Here is a 22625-nt window from a genome sequence, read left to right as displayed (position 1 = left end):
CCTAAACCATTTAAAAGTAGATCGAATTTCATTGGAGTTTAAAAAAAAAAAATCCAAAATTTGTAGGAAATGCTCTGAAATCAACTGAATGATCTGAGTATGTAGTAATTTCAAAGTGATTGGAATAACTGGGTTATGTAATATGCGTAGTGGTTTGACACTAACCAATTTGTGGTTGTCACGGCTTACACTGAGTATAACAGAATGGCGGAAGGTAGGCAGATGCAAGCTAAATTTATAGAACAATGTGACCAGTTTCCTTTGCTGAGGAAAAGACTGATTCAAAACAAATAGCCCCTTAGTTCTGTGTTAACATCTAAATATCTCAAAGGAAGGCATAATGGCTCTTAAACTAAAATATCAGTAATGTTATAGTTTTTTTTTCTTCTTTAGATTGTGCTTTTGTTTAAAGCAAATAGGATGCTGAATATATTAATAGAAAAATAGCTTGAGGAATATTGACACTGTATTCCAGGGGCTGGCAGACTACCAACCGCAGGGCAATTTTTGGCTTTGGCCTGTTTTTGTAAAACAAGTGAGCTAAGAATGGTGTTTACATTTTAAAAGCTTTTTTTTTTTCTTTCAGTATTTTTTTTTTTTTGAAATAATCTCACACAAGGTCATTAATCACTGCATAGTGCCCTGTTATATAGATGAACCTTTTTTAAAAAAATTTATTTATTTATACCTGCTGCATTGAGTCTTAGTTGCGGCATGTGGGATCTTCATCGCATGCAGGCTTCCCTGTAGTTGCGGCGTGCGGGCTCTAGAGTCCGTGGGCTCTCTAGTTGTGGTGTGCAGGCTCTTCATTGCAGCGCATGGTCTTCTATCTAGTTGCGGCGCACAGGGCTCTCTAGTTGTGGTGCGTGGGCTCTAGAGCATGCAGGCTTAGTTGCCCTGCGGCATCTTAGTTCCCCGACCAGAGATCGAACCCATGTCCCCTGCATTGGAAGGCGGATTCTTAACCACTAGACCACCAGGGAAGTCCCTCTTTCAGTATTTTAAAGATGTTGCTCCACTGTCTTCTCATTTGCCTGTTTTCCACGAGAAATTTGTCATTCTTCTTATTCCTCTGTATGTAACTTGTCTTCTTTTATCTGGTCGCTTTTAAGACTTTTCTCTACCAGTGGTTTTGAGCAATTTGATTATGATGTGCCTTGGTCTAATTTTGGTCCTGTTTCTTGTGCTTGGGGTTGATTGAGCTTCTTGGATTTATTGGCTTATTTTGATCAAATTTGGAAAGTTCTCATCTATTATTTCCTCAATTAATTCTTCTATCACCTAATTTTTTCCTCTGAGGACTCCAGTTACACTTATTGTAATTGTGTTAGGCTGCTTGAAGCTCCATAGTTCACTGATAGTCTTTTCATTTATTTTTTGTTCCCTTTGTGTTACATTTTGGATAGTTTTTATTGCTTTGTCTTCAAATTCACAATTCTTACTTTCTATAAAAGCCATTATGCTTTTATTCCCATCCAGTATATTTACATCTGAGACATTGTAGTTTTCATCTCCAGAAATTCAATTTGAGTGCTTTTTACACTTTTCATGCCTCTCCCTAAGTTTTTGAACATATAGACTACAGTTATAAATAAAAACTGTTTTAATGTCCTTTTCTGCTGATTTTAACAGTTCAGCTTTGGGTCATTTTCAGTTGATTAATTTTTCTGCTTACTATGAGTCATAGTATGACTTTGCTTCTTTGTATGTCTGATGATATTTGGATGCTAATCATTGTAAATTTTGCTTCATTAGGTGTTCCCTATTTTTTCTGTTCTTATGATTCTTCTTGAGCTTTGGTCTGAGACACATTTTAGTCACTTGGAAACAGTGTAATTCTTTCAAGTCTTGCTTTGGAGATTTGTTAGGTGGGATCAAAGAAATGTTTAGTCTGTATGTGATTGTTCCCCACCACTAAGCCAAGACTTTTCTGAATACTCTAACCAATGCCCCATGCACTGTTAAGGTTTTCAATATGGCCATTAGGAACAAGCACTGCTCCCTGTGCTGTGTGAACACAAGGTACTCATCCCTTTAATTCTTTCGAGTGGTAATTTCCTCACAAACATGCACCAATCATTGCTATATTGACTACATAAGGGATCCCTTTGCAGCTATCCAGTGTTCTCTCTCTGTGCAGTGCTCTCTTCTCTAACACTTTTTGGTCTCCTTGGACTCTGAGCTCTGTCTCTTAAACTCAGACAGTTTGGGTTTCTCCTCTCAGCACCAAGGCCTGGAAACTCTCTAAAGACAGTAAGCTGGGGCAGTTGTAGAGCATGGTTGCTTATTTCTCATTTCTCAGGGATTATTTTTCTTTACTTCTTGATGTCCAGTGTCTTGAACTATCATTTTATATGTTTTGTTACGTTTTTTGGTTGATTCAAATAGGACAGTATTTTTGGTGCCTGTTACTATTGTGTCAGTACATTGTGGCCAGAAGTGAAAGTTGTGCTTGGGGTTGGGGTTAAAATTTAAGAATGAGTGGTTGAATAATTCCAGGTGATGATACAGAGTTGCACCGTAGGTATAAGTGGAGTAGAGATGTGAAGGTCATTCAGTGAGTCATCCACATGGACTTTGAAGTCTCCTAAGTAGATAGATTTGAGAGAGAGTGTAAGACTTTAAAGAAACCAAGAGCCAAAGTTGTGAAGTTTTAATACTACACGGTTTGTGTGTTTGGTTAAGAAAATACTCTTTTAAAATTATGTTAAATTTCTTTTGTCTGTTCTAGAACCGTCTGATAACTTAAGGGAGATTCTCCAAAATGTGGCCAAATTGCAAGGAGTATCAAATATGAGAAAGCTAGGCCATCTGAATAACTTTACTAAGGTAAGTAAGTTCATTCTTTATATTACCATCTTAAATTCTTTTTTCCTTATTGTACTCATTAGATGCTTCTTAACCAACATTAACAAGAAATTCTTGAGTATTCCTTCAGTATTAGTGCTTTCCTCTGCTACTTCTCATGGATTTTTGTCATATGTTTTTAAATTTAAAAGTATATTTGAAAAATGGGAAGCATTATACGCTTGTAAAAAATTTGGTAGGTTCAGAAGCGAATAAAGAAAAAAAAACACTGAGAAGTCCATAATTCAGTCTCCACTGTTACTCACACAATGATGTATTTCTTTTGCCTTTTTATATTCATTTTTATGTGATACTATAGGATAAATATGTTTGTACATAAGTACGTGTGTGTTGCTTTTCATAGGTGTAATCATTTCCAGAGAAGTATTACAACTTCCTCTCTTTCCCTAATACTCTTTTCCCATTATCTGGATCTCAATTAGAGCTCAAGATAAATGTCGGGGCCCTTGTCCCAAATAAATATTGACTTGATCTCTGTTAGCAGCCAAGAATTCCCAAGTTTGATAGATGGATTGGTGTGCTTTTGAGCCTGGTAATGCTGGACAGCCAACTCTTGGAAACACTAAAATGCCTGTTATTTGAGGTGATGCCATAAATAGAGAGCAAAATGCCTTCTTTGGGAAATTTTTTTTCCCTTTTTAGTTTACTAAATATAAATTGTTATACATTTTATTTTATTGTTTTATTTTTAAATTTTTGTTGAAGTAGAGTTGATTTATATTGTCATGTTAGTTTCAGGTGTGCAGCACAGTGGTTCAGATTACATATATATGCGTACACATATATATGTATTCTTTTTCAGATTCTTTTCCCTTATAGGCTATTACAAAATACTGAGTATAGTTCCCTGTTGTACATTTTAAATGTAGGAATAACTGTTTGTTCTAACCCCTTACTACTCAAAGTGTGATCCATAGACCAGCAGCATTGGTGTCACCTTGGAGCTTGTTTGATATGTACAGTTTTTGACCCCACCCCAGACCTACCGAACGAGAATCTACATTTTAATGAATATCTCAGGTGAATTTGGGTGTACATTAAAGTTTGAGCGGCACTGTTTTAATCCTTCCAAAATGTTTAATTCTTTGCTACCTGGTAGTTAGACTGTGGCTTGGATTTGATTTTATTTCATAGAAATAGAAGGGGACGAGAATATAGTCACTATGTAACCAAGTTGTTTTTTTCAATATGGTGTTGTGTGATAAATATTTACAAAATAGATTAGTTTTTTTCTTTTCATAGTTAGGGAAACAGACATATGCATTTATTTTTTTCTTAGTGAAACTTTGAAATATTCTGGCATTTTATTTTTATATAACAGTTGAGAAAATTATTTTGTACGAGGGATGACAAAGTGATTTTTTTAAAAACAACTTTCAAAAACACTGAATGAGTGCTTGTGAAGGGGTTTTCAAAAATATCCCTGTGTATATTTTCATTTTTATCAATGTAATGAAAGTCTTCAAATACATTTCTTCAGTGTGCTAGTCAGATAATACCAAGATTTTAAGACCTAGAGTTGTTCCACGGTTGCAAATGGCATCTCCTGGTTTCACTCCCTCTATTAAATTTCTCAGTTTTATGTCATCATTCTTCACCCAACCCTAATAATAATACGTCTTACCACTTGCCTAGATTTAACTGTTAAAAACAATTAGTAGAGGTTTTTGTCCTGTTTGAACTCATGGTTCCTGTCACAGTCAGGTTGATATCTAGATACGTAGTTCCACATCTCTTGACAACTGGGATTCTGTAAGTTGGGAATGAATGTAAGAATTGCAATGATTTCTGTTATTCCACTTTGGCACCAGAATGGGTACTAAAGCAATCTAAAAAATCTACAGCAGCACTATGCAGTAGAAATATATGTGAGCCACGTGTGTAATTTTAAATTTCTAGTAGCCACACTAAAAAAAGTAAAAGGAAATGTGAAATTATTTTTAATATATATTTTCTTTAGTCCAGTATATCCACATTATTATCATTATGTAATTAGTATAAAATATTAATGAGATATTTAATATTTTTTCATGCTAAATCTTTGAAATCAAGTGTGTATGTTATGCTTATAGCACATCTCAATTCAGGCTAGCCGTATTTCCACGCTCACAGCCACCTGTGTGTGGCTAGTGACTACTAACCGTAATGGACAGTGCACATACAGAACTTTTTGGAATAGGAGTGCTTTAAACATCTGTTTCTAGGAATCTGTTGGACACCTCTCTTTTTCCCTTGTCTATTCTCCATTTATTTCTGTCTAGATCCCAGTTTCTCTAGGGTTAAGGTCAGTTGCCCTCTCTCCCTTTTTCCCTCCTCCATTTCTTTGTTTTTTTGAATTTTTCCCATAGTATTTCACTAAGTTGTTCCCTCCACTTGGTCTCTCCTTGATTTGTGTTCTCCCAGTCTCTTCTCCCGTTTCTCCTTCCCTCTACTCTCCTCCTCCCCTTTTACCTCCTTCCCTGCTTCATCTCCTCCCTCTTCACCCTTCCCTATCTGCTTCCCCCATTCCTCCTTCCTTCCCTGTTTCTTCTCTCCTTCCCTTCCGCCATCATACCACTGTAGAGTATAGAATGATGCGTCTCTGTAATGAAGGCCCTAGGCTTTTGAGCTTTTCATATTCTTGTTTGTTTTTTGTTTTGCCATATCCTTTGTTTACAGTTTTCATATTTCTCTCTGAAAAGGGCTTGTAGCAGCCCTCTTATATGCTGTTTTAAATTATTTATGGATTTAAAAATCAGATAAACATACTTACTGAAATTTTTCTACAATATGAGGGACTAAACCTTGGGTCAGGGTGTGAGGGGCTGTTCAGTTAGTAAAATCTATGAACATGAGACTTGATAAAAACTCACTTGGCTGCCTGGTGATACAGTGAGGAAAGCATGAACTTCAGATCAAGTAAACGGGGTCTTACAGCCCAGCTCTGACCCTAACAAGGCAGTCTCGGGCAGATTTCTTTACTCAGAGATAATTTTGCTGCAATTAGAAGCGAGGTGTCAGTACAGTGCCTGGTACATAATATATACTCCATAACAGGTAATGCCTTACAACCTAGGGTTTGTTTTTTGTTTCCTTTTGCATTTTTTGCCACTTTTCAGGAATTTTTGTTGACTCTAAAAAGGTGAGTCTGCTTAATAGCTTGAGTTGCAGGTTGGTAAGCTGTTACTGTAACAGGGTTTTTCAGCATGAGCAACATTGACATATTGGGCCAGATAATTATTTGTTTTGGGAAGCTGCCTTGTTCATTGTAGTGTGTTTAGCTGCATCCCTGGCCTCTACCCACTGGATACCAGTAGCACACCTCCACCAGTTGTCACAAGCAAAAATGTCTCAAAGCATTGCCGAATGTTTCCTAGGGGACAGAGTCATCCCCTAGGTGATAAATAAAGGTCTGTAGGTTTTATTATAAAATTTCTCCAAATACCTGGCACAAAATAAATGCTTATTGAATTTAATCATAATATAATGCGTCTTTGAATTCCATTTTGTTAGCGAGCTACGTTAATAAATATTTACAGAGCCGGTATTCTTTTAAAATCTGTAAGTTCATTAACTTACAGAGTAAAATTTATAAATTCTTAGAAATCTCTAAGAATAGCTCTATAGAATAAGAAAATAAGAAACAGGATTATGATTCCAGGAGACCAGTTAGACAGGAGTTGGTTGGTCACCCTTCACTGTGTTCCTATAATAGGTTATATATGTGTCTACTAAATTTTATCTGCTCTCTTATTATCATTATTATTTATTGTGTGTGACTATCTTATTAAACTGAGTTTATTAAATATAAGAAATATGTAGTATCTATTTTTTTACTCTTATATCCCTCTCTTCCCCAAATCCTGGCACATATCAAGTGTTTAATTAAAGGTATTGTATTACATTGGGATGATTTTGCAGTTTAAATAAGAGTTTTTGTTGTACTAGCATTTGTTTTGTTATTAAGTAACAAAACAAACCAGGATTAAGTTAATTTAGTAGATCAGTGGGGCTAAAATGTTGTAGAGGGTGGCCTTTATCTACAGAATTAAACCTCCTTTTAAGGTATGAAGAGAGGGTGCTAGTGTTGTGATCCTAGAACCATGTGAATGTCACACACCCATGCTTGCCTTCTGACATCATTTCACTAGATAAAGTAATGTGTATAACAGGCTGCTGATGAATATAATCTTAGTATTCTATTTTTAAAACTGACAACATGCTCATAATCTAAAGACTTGTTTTTAAAGATGAAAATATTTTAGCTCTTTTACATTTTAAAGTTCTCTTTTCCTATATTTAATCTCATATATTAAAAGCTCCAGAGGAATCTTTATTTTGTTCTGTTTTTAAAAACTTAAAAATTATATAAGTTAAATATAAAAATTTAAATGGTACTAAACAATATATGGTAAAAAGTGAAATTCCTCTCTCACATCTCCTTCCCATCCACCTCCTTACCCTGACAAAAATACCGTTCCTCACAGGTAACCACTAGAAAGTATTTATTCTTCTCTGATATAATTATAAATATGTGTGTGTGTGTATTTCAGTGAGTTGTGAGAATTAAATAAGCTAAACAAAACAAAGTGTCTAATATAACGCTCAGTTTATTTACCATTTATTATATGTATACATAAAGGTTTTTTTCAATGAGATCTTGAGATTTATGGATTTGTAGTTTGTGTTTTTTACACTTTCTGATATATCATAGAGTCCTTTCCTGTTCTATAAACGTAGATCTACTTTTTAGTAGCTGCATATGTGTGTTGGTAGATGTATGTGTGTGTGCATATCCATCCATATGTTTGTATATGTATGTGCATCCAAGTATACAGACATATGCGTAATACATATACTGTAATTTGTTTAATCATTCCATCATTAGAAAATACAAGTTTTTCCTCCTTTTTGCATTTTAAATTAATGCATTAGTAACACTCTTGTGTACTGTCTTGTGTAGAATAGAATTGTAAAACTGTAATTATTTAGCCAAGAGCATTTGTACTTTGTATTTTAAAACCTACTTATAAATTGCCTTCTGAAAAGACTATGCTGTGGAATTCTAATTTGTGATAAGATTTTTTGAAGTTTGGATTATTCTTTCTGTTGCTCATTGAGGAGAACTGTTTAGTTAACCTTCAGAGCCATATAAGTAAAATGGGAATAGCATTTAACTGCCCAGTTTTAACTGATCATTATATATTTTTTAAAGTTAATAATTTTAATAAGCAGCTCAGACATTTTTATTGCCTAGAGATGGTTTAGACTTCTATTTTAACTTTGTCAGAATATAATATTGTTGATAGCCCCCTTTGATTATTTTAGTATTTGTAAGAAAGTTCTATGGATTAATGATAACCAATAGATTGATGCTGCACATGGATTTTAATAGGCAAAATATACCAGTGACATGTTATCAAAACCTTTTCCTCATTCATTCATTCATTCATATTATTTTTTGGCCATGCTATGCGGCATGCAGGATCTTAGTTCCCCAACCAGGTATCGAACCAGTGCCCCCTGCAGTGGAAGTGTGGAGTCTTAACCACTGGACTTCCAGGGAAGCCCCATACCCCATTTAAAGATAAGATATTATGTAACAGTATTTGTTTTGTTTATATTAAAAAAATTAAATTTAATAGTTATGCTCATAAAATAATTGCAGACTTCTGATGATATTGAATGCTTAAGTTGGTTTATAAGTAACAAATTTAACAAACCTAATTCAACTGAGCTGAAGTATCAATAAAAGGAAGTTATTTACTCTCATGATGAGGAAGACCACATGTCAGGTCTTAATTTCAGGCAGAATGACCTAGGGGTTGAAAAAATGTTAATTGCATTCTGTCTTTCCATTTCTCAGCTCTTTTCTTTTAGGTTAGCTTCATTCTCAAACACTTTCCATATGACTAAGTAAGATACATCATCTTTATAGCTTTCAGTCATAAAAGGAGAGGGTAGCCCTCTCTTACAACTTCTGCATGAACTCTGGTCCTATTTAGTGACATTAAGCTAGGTATTGTGACTGATAGTCATAAAAACACATGGGGTGAGGAGTGACTGAACACCAGTGAAATATGTGATGTCTAATAATTTAGCATTTTAAGTCACTGTTAGGATGCTAATTCTTAACATTTTGAAAGGTCTTTAATGATTTCTAAGCATCAACAGTAATTTATTCTTAATATTAACAAACCTATGTGGTAAGGCAGGCATTTTTATAAGATAGAATTGAAGAAATTGCTACCTAATGATTGAAGGTTAATTAGTAATTCAGTCAGTAGTTGAGGTAGGATGAGATTCTCATTGTTTAAATTTACCAATTCAGCGTTCTTCTTGCTGTTTCTGCCTATCTCTTTCCCAGAGTTAAGAGTTAAAGGGTTTCAGCTCAATATCAAAAAAACAAACAACCCAATCCAAAAATGGGCAGAAGACCTAAATAGACATTTCTCCAAAGAAGATATACAGATTGCCAACAAACACATGAAAGGATGCTCAACATCATTAATCATTAGAGAAATGCAAATCAAAACTACAATGAGATATCATCTCACACCGGTCAGAATGGCCATCATCAAAAAATCTACAAACAATAAATGCTGGAGAGGGTGTGGAGAAAAGGGAACCCTCCTGCACCGTTGGTGGGAATGTAAATTGATACAGCCACTATGGACAACAGTATGGAGGTTCCTTAAAAAACTAAAAATAGAACTACCATACGACCCAGCAATCTCACTACTGGGCGTATACCCTGAGAAAAACATAATTCAAAAAGAATCATGTACCACAATGTTCATTGCAGCTCTATTTACAATAGTCAGGACATGGAAGCAAACTAAGTGTCCATCAACAGATGAATGGATAAAGAAGATGTGGCACATATATACAATGGAATATTACTCAGCCATAAAAAGAAACAAAATTGAGTTATTTGTAGTGAGGTGGATGGACCTAGAGTCTGTCATAGAGTGAAGTAAGTCAGAAAGAGAAAAACAAATACTGTATGTTAACACATATATATGGAATCTAAAAAACAAACGAACAAAAATGGTCATGAAGAACCTAGGGGCAAGATGGGAATAAAGACGGAGACCTACTAGAGAATGGACTTGAGGACACGGGGAGGGGGAAGTGTAAGCTGGGACAAAGTGAGAGAGTGGCGTGGACATATATACACTACCAAATGTAAAATAGATAGCTAGTGGGAAGCAGCCACATAGCACAGGGAGATCAGCTCAGTGCTCTGTGACCACCTAGAGGGGTGGGAAAGGGAGGGTGGGAGGGAGATGCAAGAGGCAGTAGATATGGGGATGTATGTATATGTATAGCTGATTCACTTTGTTATAAAGCAGAAACTAACACACCATTGTAAAGCAATTATACTCCAATAAAGATGTTAAAAAAAAAAAGAGTTAAAGGGTTTGATTTGTAGGGTTTATTTAAATCAGATGATTAGTAAGGTAGTGAGTCAGTCACTACAAAAAATTTTTATTAAAATAATTTATTCCTAATGTTTTGAAACTTAACAATAGATGAACTCCTGGTGATTAAAAGTGAAAGCGAATGCGTCTTTGATAATCGAAAATTTAGAATCTTATCAATGTCTTCTCTGATTTCTTATTCCTGATATATGTGAATTATTTACATATAGAAAATTTAGTCTCTGCGTGGGATAATTCTAATTCAAAAGGGATGTTTTCATTTAAGACTGATTAATAAGACCCTCTTCTATAATTCTGTAAACAATATGACAGCACAATTTAGCCACCATTGAAAGCATAGCCCTAATATCTCTTACTGTCCCTGGAAAATAGGCAGATGATTATGACTAATATGCTGTGTTCCATTGCAAAGTGTTTTTTAGTTGTTACTGGTGATTTTCCAGTTTCCAACTGAGTGGACATTTTTCTCAGAAACATTTCTTGCAGTTCAAATACATTTATATTAGGTAGTAGAAAATGAAACTCCTTTCTAAATAATTTCCTAATTGTGTGTGCTTTTTGGAAATCATAATAATAACTTTGAAAAAATTTTTACCTGTCAACAAAACTGCTAATTCTAGCAAATGTTAAATAGTGAACAGTCATACATTTTTTGGTTTGAGAAGGGGAGTAATTTTGAAATTATGTTTCTCTGAATCTATAGTTTTCTGCAAGGATATCTAGTAAGTGTGAAAAAGAAAATGCAGGAAAAGAGAACCAAGTACATACTTAGGGGAGAAACTAACCCTTGACAGGGTAAGATTTTTTTATACTTCTACATTTCAAAGCATTTCATTTTATTAACAAACTGTAGCAGAAGAATGGAAACACTGCCTTTTTAGAAATGGAGTTGTTTTAAGAAAGCAACATTTCTCCCATTTTAAAAGCACAGTATCTTATATGTTAATAATAGAAAAATGAAGCTTAGAATTTTTTTTTTAAGTTAATGAATTAGAATATATCCAAGGTCTAAGTGATAACACCATGATAAGGAGTCCTTTTATTTTTCCTTTTCATTAATATATGGTACCATATAGTGACAGTGCTAGTAATCTGAAATATCTGGGGAATCTCAAATGAATACTAAATTATTTTTAGTAGTGTAGTGATAAGGTTCTTTTTGTGTGTGTTTTAATCCTTTGAAATGGGCAATATTTGTATGTGTGTTTTTAGTTAGCTGTTCTGGGAAAAAAATAATAAATTCACTTACTCATTTTATGTGTTTATAGCCAGAGTGTGGTTCTCCAGACTCTTGATTCATACCATTTTTGAGGCTGGAGAAATGAAATAAGATGGTAATGTTCAGTTATTCTATTTTTAAATCCACCCCTTTCCCCCATGTACATTTTTTTGTTTGTTTGTTTTTGTTTTTTCTTTTCCCATGTAGATAATTTTAATACTAAAGTATAGTCACATTTCACTGGGCTCTGGACTTAGACTGGTTTGGTTTGATTTCTGGCTTTACCACTTAATAGCTTTGTGGTGTTTGGAAGTCATATTACCATCTCTAGCCTCAGTAGTCTTTATTTACCAAAATATTACTTACTTTCTAGGGTTGACAAGATTAATAGTCAATAAATGCTAATTCTGTTACTATTTATGAATACTGTACTGTATGTATAACCCTTCCCAGATTAGGTACGTAATAGATATTCATTGTAAACATTTATAAAATACAGAAAAGCACAGAAAGGAAAATAAATCACCTATGATTGTACTTCTTTTTTTTTCATTATTTATTTATTTATTTATTTAGAATTTTATTTTATTTATTTTTTTTAGGCAGCAGGTCCTTATTAGTGTACTTTCATTTTTTGATGTTAAAATGTTGATGTATAGACTTCTTTAAAAATGTATATATTTTTAAAAAATGTATATCTTTTAGAATATTTTCCCTAACCAATACATTATGCAGGTTATTCCTTGTGTTTCAGTATTATATAATATTAACATCTGCATAAGGTTCCTCCTTTATGAGCATTTTGTTTCTAGTTCCTTATTATTGTAAATTATGTCATAAGGATCTTGTGCTTGAACCTACTTTACATTTTAAATTATTAATATAAATCACCAAAAGCAGGTCCTGATTTTGGTGCATTTTTCCAATTTACTTTACAATATGTGTTTAGTTTATAATTCCATCAACAGTGTATTTTCTTATCTGGTATAATCATGTTAAAAAATAGTTTCTTGCGAGTTTGTTAAGCTTTATTTAAATAGCATTTTCCAATGTATTTGATTCAGATTTTAGGAAATAGGAAATATGTCATGTTTATTTATCAGTATTATTTCTTCAGTAAATTCTTTGTGCATTTTCTTTGCCTCTTCTGATAAATCTTTCTGCAGTTTGTTTAGACCTTCACATTATAAGGTCCTGCCCATATTACTTTGCTGTGAGGGTGGAGTGTTATGAGCTGAATTGTGCTTCATCCTCCGCCCCAACCCCCAAATTTGTTTGTTGAAGCTCTATCCCAGTACCTCAGAATGTGTCTCTATTTGGAGATAGGCCCATTAAAGAGGTAATTAAGGTAAAATGGAATTATATGGGTGGTCCCTAATCCAATATGACTGATGTACTGATAAGAAAAGCTAAAGACACAGACACACATAGAGGAAAGATCATGTGAAGACACACAGAGAGATGATAGCCATCTACAGGCCAAGGAGCGAGGCCCTCAGAATAAAGAAACTGTGTCAAGACACTTTGATATTGGACTTCTAGCATCCAAAATCATGAGAAAATAAATTTCTGTGTTACAAGCCACGAAATTTGCTGTATTTGTTACAGCAGCCCTAGCAAACTAATATAGGGCCTAAACCTTTTGCCTATCATGTTTTTCCAAATATTTTTGACTAATATATTATTTAACTTTTAAAATTTTAGGTATGCCATTGGTTTTCTAGAGGTATAGAAATTTTCCTGTCTTGTCCCAAAGCTTAGGAAATCTTACATTATTATTATTTTTTTTTAAACATCTTTATTGGAGTATAATTGCTTTACAGTGGTGTGTTAGTTCTATTGATATACGTATGTATAAAAAGTCTCATCCTTCTCAGTATTTAAGTACTTACAACATTGTATAACAAAACACAATAAAAACAATAAATAAAATTTTTTTCATACTCTTTGACACTCTAAACCTTCTTTGTTTATCATATTTCAGAATTTTAAGGAATTTATAGGAATACCAGTATAATCATTTTGGATAACGGCCTGTGAAGGAAAGCTTTTTAGCTTGTTTTGCCTATTTACCTATTTACACAGCAGTTTCCTGCCACATAAAGTGATCATTTTTATAGTCTTTTCCCCTGCTATGAAAATGTTACAGTATCTGAGGGTTCCTGTGTTCCTATCCCCTACCCTGTTCTATTTGCAACATCTTTTTTTTTTTTTTTGCCTCTGAAGAAGAAATTGGACAGGAAGTTTTACAAGGATCCTACCAATAGAACAGTGAGTTTATATCGTTAGTTTTTTTGCTACAATATTGTGCTTTTCACAGAGGCAGATGTGCTGGTCACTGGTTAGTTTATAACTTCATAACTTCTTACTGAGGGAGAGTAATAATAGCACTTGAAGACCCTTCTGATCCTTCATGTTAATGAAATGATCAACTTTCTCTTTAATCCTTTTCAGTTAGGCCCAATAAATAACTTGAGAAGCTTTATGTAACTTTTAGATAAAACTCAGTTTTCAAAACTCAGACTAGATCAACATAATATGTTGTCATCCAGGTGGGGTGCAAATAGCTAGTATTAGATCAGTATTCTTAATTAAAAAAAAAAAAAAAAAAAAAGGAAAGCCTGTTTGAAGGCATCAGGCAACTACTCTGGCTGTAAGTGGGGTAGGAACCAAGACTTCAGAGAAGAGAGAATCTTGTGGAGATGATCTAACTTCTCTAGCAACATTTACCTGGGGGATACTGGCTAATGTGGAATGTGGACAGGAAGCTAAAAATTTAGACTGTAGTCCCAGGAGTACTGTTGCTGAAACATGGGAAAAACAGCACAGAGCTTTTGATGGAGACCATCAAATGGGAGAAATCAAGTAAAAGGAGATTCTCCCCTCAGTACATTTATTTGTTGAATCCTGGGATGGGAAATATAAAATCCTAAGCAGAAAATCTTTGAAAATCAGGGTGGACTTTCTAGTGTGTTTATAAAACAAAAGTGAGACATGTCATCCTCTTGAGATTGGTCCCCTGAACAACAAGCTTTCAGTTGAAACCTGGGGGAAAAACCAGAGGTAGACTGAGTATTACCAGGGCAGCAGCCTAATATGGACTCACCATTGTCCATTGGCCTGACAAAGAGAAGGATGAACCCTTTGTGGAGAAAGATAACGTAGTCAGGAATCTCTGCAAGTTTTTATGTACAAAGATTATAGGATCCACCAAAAGACAGGACTACATGACCAGAACAAAAGGAAAAACAGATAATAAAAACAGACTCAGAGATTATCTACATCATTCATATCCATTTAGATGATAAGCACTTTAAATATTTAAAATGTAGTTAATATATCAAGAAAATAGAGGAAACTATGGAGAAAATAGGTGAAAAATGAAGATTTTTTCATTATGATATTGGACGTGTACAAAGTTAAATGGAAACACGGTATGTAAAATTAAAAACTCACTAGATAGGTATAATAGAAGATTAGACTTATCAGAAGATAAATAAATAGGAAATACCCAGCTGGAGGACAGAAAAAAAAGAGAAAGGAGAAAACAGAAAAGAGGACTTAGAGATTTGTGGTATACACAAAAAGATCGAACATTTGAATTACCAGAAAAAGAGGAGAGAGAATTGGGCAAAACTGCTTTTGAAGAGATACAGAATTTTCTAAAACTGATAAAATATATCAACCTAGAGGTTCGGAAATTTCTGTTTTCCCTAAGGAGGGATGCAAATAAAACCACCCTTCAACAGCAAGAGTGCTGAAATCAAAGATAAAAAAATCTTGAAAGGAGTCTGAAAAAAAGGATAAGACCTTCATAGGAGCCAACAGTAAGACTCATATCAGACTTCTCAACAAACAATGGAAGCCATCTTGAAATTGTTTTAAGAAAAGAGCAAACCTAAAAATTTATATAAATCCAGCAAAATGTCCTCCAAAAACATAAGTGGAAAAAAATCATTTCTGGACAAACAAAAACCAAAAAAATCCATTGCCAGCAACCTTGGCTATAAAACAAATGAAGATACCAATAAAACAGATCAACAACAATGAACTGAGGATTCTTTAGGCAGAAGAGAGAACATCCCATAAAGGTACCACTGGAGTGAAGAATAATGGAAGTGGTGAATTTGAGAGTAAATATAAATTGATATTGACTAAATGTTAACTAAAAACAAAAATAATGTCTTTTGGGGCTTAAAAGATAGAAAAAAAGAAAAGTGAAAGGTGAGAGGAGTAAATGGAGTTGAAGTATTAGAGTCTCATATTATTGAGAACATGGTAAAGTAGTAATTTCTGTTAGACTGTAGTAAGTCAAAAATGCATGTTGTAATCTCTATGGTAACCACTAAAAGAATAGTTTTTTTTAATAGATTAATTTATTATTTATTTATTTTATTTATTTTTGGCTGCGTCGGGTCTTAGTTGCAGCATGTGGGATCTTCATTGAGGCCTGCAGGATCTTTTGTTGCAGCACGCAGGCTTCTCTCTAGCTGTGGCGTGTGGGTTTTCTCTTCTGTGGTTGTGGCGCGTGGGCTCTGTAGTTTGCAGCATGTGGGCTCTAGTTGAGGTGCGTGAGCTCAGTAGTTGTGGCACACAGGCTTAGTTGCCCCGTGGCGTGTGGGATCCTAGTCCCCTGACCAGGGATCGAACCCATGTCCCCTGCATTGCAAGGTGGATTCTTTACCACTGGACCACCAGGGAAGTCCCAAGAATAGTTTTTAAAACAGTAAGAGTATGGAGGGGGAAAAAAGAATAATAAAAAACAGCTGGTTAATTCAGACAAAGGCAAGAAACCTAGAACTGTCAGGTCAAATAAATGATAAGATAATAGAAATAAATCATATTTAGACAGTAGAATCATACATTTTTCAAAATTTTATTAGAGAAAAATACCTTTTTTTCCAGTCTCAAAAAGTAATGTATGTAAATAAGCAAAAATACATGCTTATGTTTATGCATACTTGTTTTGTTTTTCTGACAGCTGCTTTGTGATATTGGCCACAATGAAGAAAAACTGGGTTTTAACTATGAGGATATCATAATTTGGTAAGTATAGTTAAGTTGCCTTCCTCATCCCTTCTGGATTTTAGTAATTTCAGTTTTAGTAATTTTAAACTAAAAATAGAGTATAACACCTTGTTTTGATTTTATAGAAACAGTTGTTTGAATGTTAGAAAAATTCAGGATCTCCAGCAGTTTTAACTGTTATCCTGTTGTTCTTACTGATATTTTGTAATTATCAAATATAAAGATCCAAAGCTAATATTGAAAAGTACCTGGACTTCTACAGTCTAAACTTCTAAGTTAAATCACAGAATAAAAGTTCTCATATTATTCCCAAGAGCAAGAAGAACCTGTACAGTTATCTCTAGATCTCACCTAAGACACAGTGTGCTTATGGCAAACTTGATTTGCTGAAGCCCACGAGAGGCGTAATGTTACAGTTTCATAGCCATCGTTTTGGCATGCTGAGGAATTAAAATTGGTATAAGTAGTTTCTTCCTGCTGTCATTATAAAGTATTTTTATTTATTGGTTTAAACCAATGATTCTTTGGGAGAAGTGAGACAAGTAAGTAGATAGATGGGGATAGACTGTAGAGGCATATGTGATACAGCTTGAAAAAGGCATATTTAATTTCCCACTGTTTATATAAAATAAACTACAGAAGGTAGAACAAAACTCTTAACATGGTCTTGATTGGTAGGAATATACCAAGGAGGCAAAAATTAAAAAATAACATTAGTGAAGTTCCATGGCTTACAGTGAATGATTTTTATATATGTAAAATGACTAGTAGCTTTGCTTATTTCAACTGAAGAAGGATTTGGCACCATAATTTTATGTGTATTTGAAACTCATGCAGCAAGACGTTTTGTTTGTTTTCATATAGCTTGCGGTTAGCTTTATTGAATGAAGCAAAAGAAGTGCGGGCAGCAGGGCTACGAGCTCTTCGGTATCTCATCCAAGACTCCAGTATTCTGCAGAAGGTGCTAAAATTGAAAGTGGACTATTTAATAGCTAGGTAATTTTCTTAGCGCTCCCTATGTTTTTATATGTTTTTTAAAATTGTGTATTAAGTTTTAGCATACGTACCATAAAGTATACAGATTTTTAGTGTAAAGCCTGATAATTTTTACACGTAGATACAACCAAGTACCCTATTATCCTGAATAAGATATGGAACATTTTCAGCATCCCAATCAAGTTCCCTTGTGTCCCCAGTCAGTAGTAAACATTACTCTGACTTTTTTCATCCTAGACTAGTTTTTCCTATTCTTGAGTATCATATATTGGAAGTATACATTACTCTTTTCTTTCCTCAGTGTTATCTGTGAGATTTATCCATGTTGCTTTAAAAAAAAAATTTCTGTGTAGTATTTTATGTTATGAATAGAGCACTATTTATTTAATCCATTCTGTTGATTTTTTTCTTGGTTGTTTTCAGTGTTTGGCTATTTTGAATAAAGCTGCCCTGAACATTCTTGCACAAGTTTGTTGGTGGACGCGTGCACTCATTTCTCTTAGGTATATATGTAGGAGTGGAATTGCTGGGTGATAAGTTTTATGTATATTTAACTTTAGTAGTTACTGCCAAACAGTTTTCCAAAGTGATTGTACTGATTTACACTCCTACCAGAAATGTTTGAGAGTTCCAATCCCTCCACATCCTCATCAGCATTTGCTCTTTACAGTTTTTAATTATACCCTTTTCTGCTGTGGTTTTCATTGTGAGTTTCATTGTGGTTTTAATTTCTGTTCCCCTTTCATTTGCTTGCTGACTATTTGGATATCCTCTTTGTCTTTTGCTCATTTGTAAATTGGATTGTCTATCTTTTTGCATAGGAGTTCTTGATGTCTTCTGGATATGATTCCTTTCGAGTATATGTATTGAGAATATCTTCTCAGTCTACCTTGTCTTCTTACTCTTCTTAATTAATAAAATCCAATATAGCAGTCTTTTATTTTATAGTTAATGTTTTTGGTCTCTTTGGACGATAATATCCTATTTTTTCTTCTAAAGGTTTTATTCCGTACATGTTGAAATAGGTGTCAGGTCACAATTCATTTTTATCAATATCCAGTAAATATTAGAGGCATTTAGTGAAAAGATTCTCCTTTCATGTCTAAATTAGTTTCATTTTTGTTGTAAGTCAGGTAACTGATAAGTATGGATCTGTTTTTGCTTTCCCTGTTCTCTTTGTTTGGTCTATTTGTCTATTCTTGCTCCATTTTCTCCCTGTTTTAAATGACTGCAGCTTGACAATAAGTGTTGATATGTTTTAGTATAAGTCCTCCAGCTTTTCTTCTATTTTGGGTTCTGTATTTCCATGTGAATTTTAGAAAATCAACTTGTCCATTTCCATAAAACTTTCTGGGATATCAATAGTAATTGCATTGAAGCTCTGTGTTAATTTGGGGTGAATTGATATTGTAGTAATATCGAATCTTCCAAACCTTTATTTATTTGGAACTTTAATTTCTCTCAACATTTTGTAGTTTTCTATGCAGAGAGGTCTTGCACATATTTGTAGGTTTATCCTAAGGCATTTATTACATGATATAGTATTAATGTAATTAAAATTTTTCTTTTTCATAGTTTTTGCTGCTAATATATAGAAAAATAATTGTAGGGTTTTATGTTTTGTTTTTGTATATTCTTATCTCGGTGATCTGACTAAATTCACTTTTTAATTCTAATTGTTTTTAAGGTTATTTTAGAGTTTCTATGTACATTAGCATTAATTGCAAATGATGACCCTTTTATTTCTTCCTTCCCAATCCTTATATTTTTCTTTTCCTCACCATATCGCACTGGTTAGAATATTGCACTGACTAGAAATGGTAATTGGATAACTATGTTTTGCTCCTGAACTCAAGTTGAAAGTGTTCAGTATTTTGCCATTATTTATGATACTTGCTGTAGACTCTTAGTGGATTTCTTTATATTCCTTGTTTGCATTCCTGAAGTAAACACCACTTTTTAATGATGTCTTTTTATTTTACATATAACTGTATTGGGTTTGCTAATATTCTGTGGAAAAATTTTTGCAGTTATGTTTATGAGAGGTATTGGCCTATATTTTTCCATTGTTCTAATATTTTTTTTGGTTTTGGTATCAAGAGTATGTTTATAAAACAACTAAGGAAATGTTGCCCTCTTTTTATATTCTCTGGAAGAATTTATGTAAGAACTTATGTAAGATACTGCTTTTTACCTTACATGATTAGTAGAGTTCACCAGCGAATCTGTCTGGCCCTGGGGTTTTCTTTTTCAGGAAGTTTTAATATTATGGCCTCAATTTTTTTTTTTTTTTTTTTTTTTTTTGGCTGCGTTGGATCTTTGTTGCTCCGCGTGGGCTTTCTCTAGTTGCGGCGAGTGGGGGGCTACTCTTCACTGTGGTGCGTGGGCTTCTCATTGCGGTAGCTTCTCTTGTTGCGGAGCATGAGCTCTAGGCATGTGGGCTTCAGTAGTTGCAGCACATAGGCTCAGTAGTTGCAGTGCGTGGGCTCTAGGGCACAAGGGCTTCAGTAGTTGTGACACATGGGTTTAGTTGCTCTGTGGCATGTGGGATCTTCCCAGACTAGAGCTCGAACCTGTGTCCCCTGCATTGGCAGGTGGATTCTTAACTACTGCGCCACCAGGGAAGTCGCCCTGTCAGTTCTTGCTTTATATATTTTGAAGCTTTGTTATTGCATTCATATTTAGAATTGTTAAACCTTCTCATTGGGCTAATCCTTTCATAGATATGAAATGTCTCTCTTTATTCCTAGTAATACTTGTTTTATGAGTGTTCATGTTATCTAATGTTAATATATTTGTTTTATGAGTGTTCATGTTATCTAATGTTAATATAGCTATACTAACTTTCTTTTATTTAGGGTTTGCACAATATATCCTCTTCTGTCCTTTCACTTTCTTTTTTTTTGTTCTTACATTTAAGTTTCTCTCCCGTTAACATCATATAGATTTTTTTAAAATCTAGTTTGACCATCTTTGTCTTCTAATTGGATTAGACTATGTCTAGTGGTTTTTTATATGCAGAGTCTATGTGCTTTATCTAATGTAATTATATTTATGAATTTGTCATCTTGCCATTAGTTTTCTCATATATTTGACTTTGCTGTCTTGCTGTTGGTATTCTATTTGTCATGTCTGTTCTTTGGTCTTGCATTGCTCCTTTTTTGTTTCTTTGGGAATAATCAAGAATGTTTTTCCTCTTCTATTAATGTCTTGGTTTTAAAGCCTTTTCTTCGATTAGCAGTTGCCGTAGAGATTACATTTATCCTTGATATGTTAAGGTTTACCACTTTTATTACACCCAGAACAATGCAGGAAACCTCTTCCAGCTTGACCATCACCTCCCCTCTGCCTTATTTCTACATGTATTTGTAACCCCACAGGATAGTCCTTTTATTGTATTAAATTGGAACTATTGATATTTACCTATGTTATTTACCCATTCCAATATTCTTCCTTCTTGCATTTCCACCCTTTTATCTTGGGTCACTTTCTTGAATTTCCTTTACTATTTTCTCATAATGTAGGTATACTGGAGTTTAATTCTCTCATATTTTATTTGTCTATAAATCCTCTATTTCCCTTCCCATTTGAAGGCTATTTTTTTGACCAGTTACTATTTTTCAATGCTTTAAATAAGTTATTGTCTTCTGGATTTTGTTTCTTTTTGTTGAACAGTAAGTAGTCTCTCTTCTTGTTGCTTCTTTTTCTCCTTTGGCTACTTTAAAGGTTTTTTTTCCTGTTACTTTCTCTCCTATCTCCTGGTACTCCAGCTATACAGTGTTGAATCTGTTCACTGTGCCACATGTCTCTAATGCCCTTACTGTATTTTCAATCTTTGTTGTTGTTAATCTTTGTGCGTCAATGTTGTTACTTTCTACTTACCTGTTTTTTTAATGGTCCTCCATCCTGCTAGTAAATCAGTCTTTTGAATTTTTAATTTCAGTTATTTCTGTAATTTATATTTTACTCTTACTTAAACATTCTAGGTCTCTGCTTTATTTTCTTGAGCATAATAATCATAGTTATTTATAGCCCTCTTATGACAACTCCAGTGTGTGAATCACCTGTGTTTTGTTTCTATTATCATTTTCTTTTCTTGGTTTTTGGTTACTTGACCCTTTGTTTGTTTTAAAGCATACCTCATATTATATGTGATTGGATGTGAACATTGTATGTTAAAAGTGTTTGGCTCTGGATCATGTTATTTTTCTCTTAAAAGAGTTAAGCTTTATTCTGGAATGTTGGCTTATCACACTGATTGTGTTAAAATTTGTTTTTTCCCTTTGCCTTTGCTCTAGGAAGTGGCTATATGGAGTCTCAAGTGAAAATGTAGATATTTAGCAGAACCTCTTCATCCTGACCAGCCTTGAGCCTTAACATCTTTCTTAGAATATTATGTACCTGCTAAAATTTCTGCTCAGTTCCTTGGCTTCTCAGCAGTAGCTTTTTGCTTGGTTTCTTGGACTTTAACTCTGCATTTGTACAACATAGAAATTGGCAAGTGCGTTGGAAAGGGGATTGCACGCAGATTCTTGCTTATGCTCCTATTTTCTTTTCTTTGAGATTTTTTTCCCTCAAGTCCCAGCCACTTTGGTTGCCCTAAAGTTGTCTGTCTCTCCAGTACAGGAAGATTTTTGCTTTCTTTTAGGACTCTATTCCCCTAAAACTGGGGATTGGCAAGTGTCCCCAGGGACAAAGCCTGAGTGGATACGGACTTGTGCTTCACTTTCCAGGGATTATTATCCATTGCCCTTTTAACAGTTGCTTTACAAAGTACTATATTTAGCCTTTATAGTTATTTTTGGCAGGAGGATTGGTCTGATCTGTTGTGGCCAGAAATGGAATTATATGTCTATTTGCTTCTTTTTAAAGTTGTTTTAGATTAATTATATTCAGATAGCAGAAATGCTTTTGAATAGCAAATTATCTATGTATTGATATATAAAGTATTGATTAGAATTGTGAACTGTCTAAACATAAGTAAAAATGAATTATTCTTCCACATAAACCAAAGACTCTTTAGAAATTGAATAATTTAATAAATTTTACAGAGAAATGTCAGTTAAGTGATATATGAGCATTAATTTTTG

At 34.0% G+C, this 22625-nt stretch overlaps 1 protein-coding gene across 6 annotated transcripts in view; it reads left to right on the top strand.

Annotated features, from left to right (window-relative positions):
- RICTOR (RPTOR independent companion of MTOR complex 2) overlaps positions 1-22625 on the top strand; it is a 118736-nt gene that overhangs the window by 29647 nt on the left and 66464 nt on the right. For all 6 annotated transcript variants that reach the window (XM_082382152.1, XM_082382154.1, XM_082382151.1 and 3 more), the window contains 3 exons: positions 2732-2829; positions 16493-16557; positions 17404-17535. In XM_082382152.1, coding sequence (XP_082238278.1) covers positions 2732-2829; positions 16493-16557; positions 17404-17535 — 295 coding nt within the window. The remainder of the gene's footprint in view (positions 1-2731; positions 2830-16492; positions 16558-17403; positions 17536-22625) is intronic.

This window comes from Balaenoptera borealis (assembly GCF_965194805.1).
Source record: "Balaenoptera borealis genome assembly, chromosome: 2".
In the NCBI taxonomy this organism is placed as follows: domain Eukaryota; kingdom Metazoa; phylum Chordata; class Mammalia; order Artiodactyla; family Balaenopteridae; genus Balaenoptera; species Balaenoptera borealis.
The sequence above is the reverse complement of the archived record's forward strand: the minus strand, read 5'-3'. Positions and strand labels throughout refer to the sequence as shown.